Genomic DNA, 7,362 nt, shown 5'->3' with positions numbered 1-7,362 from the left:
GTGCAGGAGTGCGTGCGAGCGTGTGTGTGTGAGTGAGTGAGCGTCAGTGAGTGAGTGAGTGTGTGCGAGTGTGCGCGCGTGCGGTCTGCGCACATCATGTGTGAGCACATGTGGATAATGTGCACATAGAAACATAGAAAATAGGTGCAGGAGTAGGCCATTCGGCCCTTCGAGCCTGCACCGCCATTCAATAAGATCATGGCTGATCATTCACCTCAGTATCCCTTTCCTGCTTTCGCTCCATACCCCTTGATCCCTTTAGCCGTAAGGGCCATATCTAACTCCCTTGTGTGTTGTGCGCAGTGCGTGGCTGTGCGTGCAGTCTGCACACAATGCACACAGTGTGCGTGGTGTGAGTGGTGTGAGCAGTGTGTGTGTGTGTGTGTGTGTGTGTGTGTGTGTGTGTGTGTGTGTGTACTGCGCTGTGAGTGCGCGCACACGCGTGTATAGTGTACATATGCACACGCCATTCCTCCAGGACGCTACCTGTCCACATGTCCCCCTGGGTGAGCACCCCTCTAACACCCGCTGCCCGGGCTCCATGTGTTGACACCCGCTCCTCCCACCACTCATCGGTTAATAACCATCAGGGTTACCTGGACTTTGCTTTGCTCTCTCTGTAGATCTTCGCTGGACCTGGGCAGGGCCCTCTTCGCATCCGCTCTGAACTCTCGGAGTTTCAGAGCCAGCGTGGTTACCTCCTCCCCACATCGGTCACACATCTGTCCACATCAACAAAGACACAGGATGGTGGGTGGGCAACAGTTCACAACAGTAGCTGTCCCCAACATTACCATGTTAGAAACCGAGACCCTGTCTGCCCACTCAGGTGAATGTTAAAGATCCCATGTTGGTGTCCTGGGGCCAATATTTATCCCTCAACCAAAATCACTAAAACAGATTATCTGGTCATTATCGCATTGCTGTCTGTGGGAGCTTGCTGTGCGCAAATTGGCTGCCGCGTTTCCTACATTACAACAGTCACTACACTCCAAAAGTACTTCATTGGCTGTAAAGCGCTTTGGGACATCCTGAGGTTGTGAAAGGTGCTATATGAATGCAAGTTCTTTGTTTCCTTCCTTCGACCAGCTGGCCTGGCTCAGCAACAAGGATCCAGAGGGATAGACCTACCCCCAGGGGCTGGGAACCTCCCAACTCAGCAACAGATCACCAACAGGGAGGGCCCACAATGGGCAGCTCAAGAGCTGTACTGTGCAGTCGCTGGTTAAACTCTAGCTGTATCCCAACACGCATTGGGGGGTCTCCAACCATCAACTCTTCCCAACCTGAATTCTCCAAGCTTAGATTGGGTGGGTGCTGGGGTCGATCTGGGCCAAGCGTGCACTCCATATTGGGCAAAGAGAAAGGCCCACTTCTGTGGGCTGCAGGGGTCTTGGCCTTAGCGATGGGCCTCTGCGCGCCAGACAGTGGACGGGGGTACAGATAATAGGCTCGACTTTCCCCAGAGCCCGCCAACGCCTGGTTGCCAGCCCAGAAAAACCGCCAACGTTCTGCAAGTAAAAATAATCACACGGCAAGAAAATGGGCCTTGCACGAGTATTCTCGGCGGTTTCTCGGCTGTTAAAGGGAAAACTAAGTGAAACGTGCGGTTCTTAACATTTCTTTTAAATTTAGTGCGAGGCTAGGGTTGGATCTAGGGAGGGGGACGTACCTGCTCGATGTTGGTCAGTTCTATCCTCTTCTCCTTTAGCTGTGAGTTGGTGGACTCCCAGGCCTCCTGCAGCTGGCACCGTTGGCCCTCGAGCGATGCTCGTGTTTGGCCGTCGGCCGCGGACAGGAGCTCGCGCCCCGCCTCCAGCGTCAGTGCGTAGCAGGACGCATGGCGCCCGAGATTCCTCTCCTGGTGCTTGAAGATAAACAGAGGCGTAAGGTTCCCGCGCAAACATTCCCGACAATGGTCACCTGTCGGCCAGGCTGTGGCCCGATTTGAGGAATCGGAGTACAGTCAAAGGCCATTCGGCCCATGGTGCCTTGGCTGGCTCTGTAAAAGAGCAATCCAATTAGTCCCACTCCCCCTGCTCTTTCCTCGTAGCCCTGCAAATGTTTCCATTTCATTTAACCTATTCCCTTTTGAAAGTTACCATTGAATCTGCTTTCACCGCCCTTCCTGATCACAACAACTCACTGCAGAAATATCTTTTCCCTCATGTGGCCTCTGGTTCATTCACCAATCACCTTTCCCCTGTGTCCTCTGGTTACCGGCTCTCATTAGAACATAAGAGCATAAGAATTAGGAACAGGAGTAGGCCATCTAGCCCCTCGAGCCTGCTCCGCCATTTAACAAGATCATGGCTGATCTGGCCGTGGACTCAGCTCCACTTACCCGCCCGCTCCCCGTAACCCTTAATTCCCTTATTGGTTAAAAATCTATCTATCTGTGACTTGATTACATTCAATGAGCTAGCCTCAACTGCTTCCTTGGGCAGAGAATTCCACAGATTCACAACCCTCTGGGAGAAGAAATTCCTTCTCAACTCGGTTTTAAATTGGCTCCCCCGTATTTTGAGACTGTGCCCCCTAGTTCTAGTCTCCCCGACCAGTGGAAACAACCTCTCCGCCTCTATCTTGTCTATCCCTTTCATTATTTTAAATGTTTCTATACGATCACCCCTCATCCTTCTGAACTCCAAAGAGTAAAGACCCAGTCTACTCAATCTATCATCATAAGGTAACCCCCTCATCTCCGGAATCAGCCTAGTGAATCGTCTCTGTACCCCCTCCAAAGCCAGTATATCCTTCCTTAAGTAAGGTGACCAAAACTGCACGCAGTACTCCAGGTGCGGCCTCACCAATACCCTATACAGTTACAGCAGGACCTCCCTGCTTTTGTACTCCATCCCTCTCGCAATGAAGGCCAACAGCTCATTCGCCTTCCTGATTACCTGCTGCACCTGCAAACTAACTTTTTGGGATTCATGCACAAGGACCCCCAGGTCCCTCTGCACCGCAGCATGTTGTAATTTCTCCCCATTCAAATAATATTCCCTTTTACTGTTTTTTTTTCCCCCAAGGCGGATGACCTCACATTTTCCGACATTGTATTCCATCTGCCAAACCTTAGCCCATTCGCTTAACCTATCCAAATCTCTTTGCAGCCTCTCTGAGTCCTCTACACAACCCGCTTTCCCACTAATCTTTGTGTCATCTGCAAATTTTGTTACACTACACTCTGTCCCCTCTTCCAGGTCATCTATGTATATTGTAAACAGTTGTGGTCCCAGCACCGATCCCTGTGGCACACCACTAACCACCGATTTCCAACCCAAAAAGGACCCATTTATCCCGACTCTCTGCTTTCTGTTAGCCAGCCAATTCTCGATCCATGCTAATACATTTCCTCTGACTCCGCGTACCTTTATCTTCTGCAGTAACCTTTTGTGTGGCACCTTATCGAATGCCTTTTGGAAATCTAAATACACCACATCCATCGGTACACCTCTATCCACCATGCTCGTTATATCCTCAAAGAATTCCAGTAAATTAGTTAAACATGATTTCCCCTTCATGAATCCATGTTGCGTCTGCTTGATTGCACTATTCCTATCTAGATGTCCCGCTATTTCTTCCTTAATGATAGTTTCAAGCATTTTCCCCACTACAGATGTTAAACTAACCGGCCTATAGTTACCTGCCTTTTGTCTGCCCCCTTTTTTAAACCGAGGCGTTACATTAGCTGCTTTCCAATCCGCTGGTACCTCCCCAGAGTCCAGAGAATTTTGGTAGATTATAACGAAGGCATCTGCTATAACTTCCGCCATCTCTTTTAATACCCTGGGATGCATTTCATCAGGACCAGGGGACTTGTCTACCTTGAGTCCCATTAGCCTGTCCAGCACTACCCCCCTAGTGATAGTGATTGTCTCCAGGTCCTCCCTTCCCATATTCCTGTGACCAGCAATTTTTGGCATGGTTTTTGTGTCTTCCACTGTGAAGACCGAAGCAAAATAATTGTTTAAAGTCTCAGCCATTTCCACATTTCCCATTATTAAATCCCCCTTCTCATCTTCTAAGGGACCAACATTTACTTTAGTCACTCTTTTCCGTTTTATATATCGGTAAAAGCTTTTACTATCTGTTTTTATGTTTTGCGCAAGTTTACTTTCGCAATCTCCTGCCACTGGAAAGAGTTTCTCCTTATTTACTCTATCAGGGCATTTGGGCCATTGTGTTTGATTGGTCAAGAGTCAGCGGCATGGAGTGGTTGGCACAGAACGGTGTTGATATCTCCGTGTGTTGGTCGCTTGTGCTCACTGCGTTGCTCTATCTCTGCGCCGTGTTACACGCGAGGGTGTTTCACCCACACGTCACATAGTTCGAAAGTTCGAGTGGAACGTTGGCCTTTATATCGAGGGGACTGGATAACAAAAGGGAGAGAGGACGTGAAGGTCTTGCAAAGGGCACAGGAGGGATGGTTCAGGGATGAGGGATCAGTTATGTGGATGGACTGGAGAAGCTGGGGTTATTCTCCTTGGAGCAGAGAGGAGATTTGATCGCGGTCTTTAAAATCATGAAGGATTTAGATATACATAAAATGTTTCCAATGGCTCATGGGTCGATAACGAGAGGGCACAGGTAAGAACGTAAGAAATAGGAGCAGGAGTAGGCCATACGGCCCCTCGAGCCTGCTCCGCCATTCAATACGATCATGGCTGATCCGATCATGGACTCAGCTCCACTTCCCTGCCCGCCCCCTTATCCCCTTATCAGTTAAGAAACTGTCTATCTCTGTCTTAAATGTATTCAATGTTCCAGCTTCCACAGCTCTCTGAAGCAGCGAATTCCACAGATTTACAACCCTCAGAGAAGAAATTTCTCCTCATCTCAGTTTTAAATGGGCGGCCCCTTATTCTGAGATTATGCCCCCTGGTTCTAGTCTCCCCCGTCAGGAGATTTAAGGTGATTGGTAAAAGAATCAAGAGGCAACATGAGGGAAATTTTTTTTTTTTTTTTTTAAACACAGTGAGTGGTTAGGATCTGGAATGCACGGCCTGAGGGTGGTTGAGGCAGACTCAATCGTGGCTTTCCAAAGGGAATTGGCTAAGTAATGAAGGGGATAAAATTGCAGGGGTATGGGGAAAGGGCGAATGAGGGGGACTGGCTGGATCGCTCTTCGATACAGCCGGCACAGACTCGATGGGCCGAATGGCCTCCCTCGGTGCTGGGTTATTCTCTGATTGCAGAGTTAAACTGTCGCTTACCTTAACCTCCTCCGTCAGTGCCCACAGCTGCCCCAGACTATAGCAGTTCAGGCCGTCCGTGGCCCGCAGTCGATTCGAGGTGCCAGTGAGCAGCTGGCGCAGTTTAGCTGCGGAGTCATTGTGGCGACGCCACTGGTTGGCGAGGGTACGGATGGTGTCTTGGCGTTGCTGGACTCGGCGGAGCAGCCCGCGCCAGCGCTCCTTCAGAGCAGAGAGATTCAAGGCAAAGGTGCTTGTGGGGGGATAAAAAAGAACGACATTGTTATGAAGAATAGCTGTCCTCGTTTTCCCGTCGCCCCCCCCCGCCCGACAGCTCGCCAATGGTACGGTCCGACTTGCAACCCGAGCCCTGAAGGAAGACCGTTTCCCCGCCATTCATCACCCCCCCCCCCCCAGCAATTGGCGCTTCCCGGTGTGCAGGGAAAATACTTGCTCCTTCACAGCTCCGCACACCTCAGCCTTAGCTGCCGGACACAATTGGACCTGTATCGCCCCCTATCTCACACCCCCACCACCATCCCAACTGGACCCCCCCGTCCACACCCTCTCGCCACCATGGGGGCGGGGGGGGGGGGGGGGGAAGAGATGGAGAAGGGGGGGATAAACAGCAAGAGGGGAAGAGCGAGCAGAAACATAGAAAATAGGTGCAGGAGTAGGCCATTCGGCCCTTCTAGCCTGCACCGCCATTCAATGAGTTCATGGCTGAACATGCAACCTCAGTACCCCAGTCCTGCTTTCTCACCATACCCCTTGATCCCCCGAGTAGTAAGGACCTCATCTAACTCCTTTTTGAATATATTTAGTGAATTGGCCTCAACAACTTTCTGCGGTAGAGAATTCCACAGGTTCACCACTCTCTGGGTGAAGAAGTTTCTCCTCGTCTCGGTCCTAAATGGCTTACCCCTTATCCTTAGACTGTGACCCCTGGTTCTGGACTTCCCCAACATTGGGAACATTCTTCCTGCATCTAACCTGTCTAAACCCGTCAGAATTTTAAATGTTTCTATGAGGTCCCCTCTCATTCTTCTGAACTCCAGTGAATACAGTGAGACGGGGGAGAAAGAGAGAGTGAGAGAGACGGGGAGAAAGAGAGAGTGAGAGAGACGGGGGAGAAAGAGAGAGTGAGAGAGACGGGGGAGAAAGAGAGAGTGAGAGAGACGGGGGAGAAAGAGAGAGTGAGAGGGACGGGGGAGAAAGAGAGAGTGAGAGGGACGGGGGAGAAAGAGAGAGTGAGAGGGACGGGGGAGAAAGAGAGAGTGAGAGGGACGGGGGAGAAAGAGAGAGTGAGAGGGACGGGGGAGAAAGAGAGAGTGAGAGGACGGGGGGAGAAAGAGAGAGTGAGAGGGACGGGGGAGAAAGAGAGAGTGAGAGGGACGGGGAGAAAGAGAGAGTGAGAGGGACGGGGGAGAAAGAGAGAGTGAGAGGGACGGGGGAGAAAGAGAGGGTGAGAGGGACGGGGGAGAAAGAGAGAGGTGAGAGGGACGGGGGAGAAAGAGAGAGTGAGAGGGACGGGGGAGAAAGAGAGAGTGAGAGGGACGGGGGAGAAAGAGGGAGTGAGAGAGACGGGGGAGAAAGAGGGAGTGAGAGAGACGGGGGAGAAAGAGGGAGTGAGAGAGACGGGGGAGAAAGAGGGAGTGAGAGAGACGGGGGAGAAAGAGGGAGTGAGAGAGACGGGGAGAAAGAGGGAGTGAGAGAGACGGGGGAGAAAGAGGGAGTGAGAGAGACGGGGGAGAAAGAGGGAGTGAGAGAGACGGGGAGAAAGAGGGAGTGAGAGAGACGGGGGAGAAAGAGGGAGTGAGAGAGACGGGGGAGAAAGAGGGAGTGAGAGAGACGGGGGAGAAAAGAGAGAGTGAGAGAGACGGGGGGAGAAAGAGAGAGTGAGAGAGACGGGGGAGAAAGAGAGAGTGAGAGAGACGGGGGAGAAAGAGAGAGTGAGAGAGACGGGGAGAAAGAGAGAGTGAGAGAGACGGGGGAGAAAGAGAGAGTGAGAGAGACGGGGGAGAAAGAGAGAGTGAGAGAGACGGGGAGAAAGAGAGAGTGAGAGAGACGGGGGAGAAAGAGAGAGTGGAGAGGACGGGGAGCAAAGAGAGAGGGTGGGGGGGAAGGAGGACGGGGGAGGAAAGAGAGAGTGAGAGAGACGGGG

General features: G+C 51.6%; 1 protein-coding gene across 1 annotated transcript in view; it reads right to left on the bottom strand.

Moving 5' to 3' along the window:
* Positions 1 to 569: 569 nt before the first annotated feature.
* The window catches only part of LOC139262804 (nesprin-2-like), a 59,041-nt gene continuing 52,248 nt past the window's right edge, over positions 570 to 7,362 (bottom strand). The window contains exons 20-22 of the mRNA XM_070877957.1: positions 5,220 to 5,451; positions 1,673 to 1,867; positions 570 to 722 (exon numbers count right to left, since the gene is read on the bottom strand). Coding sequence (XP_070734058.1) covers positions 570 to 722; positions 1,673 to 1,867; positions 5,220 to 5,451 — 580 coding nt within the window. The remainder of the gene's footprint in view (positions 723 to 1,672; positions 1,868 to 5,219; positions 5,452 to 7,362) is intronic.

Source organism: Pristiophorus japonicus, chromosome 4, assembly GCF_044704955.1.
Source record: "Pristiophorus japonicus isolate sPriJap1 chromosome 4, sPriJap1.hap1, whole genome shotgun sequence".
In the NCBI taxonomy this organism is placed as follows: Eukaryota; Metazoa; Chordata; class Chondrichthyes; family Pristiophoridae; genus Pristiophorus; species Pristiophorus japonicus.
This window is presented reverse-complemented; position numbering and strand designations above follow the sequence as displayed.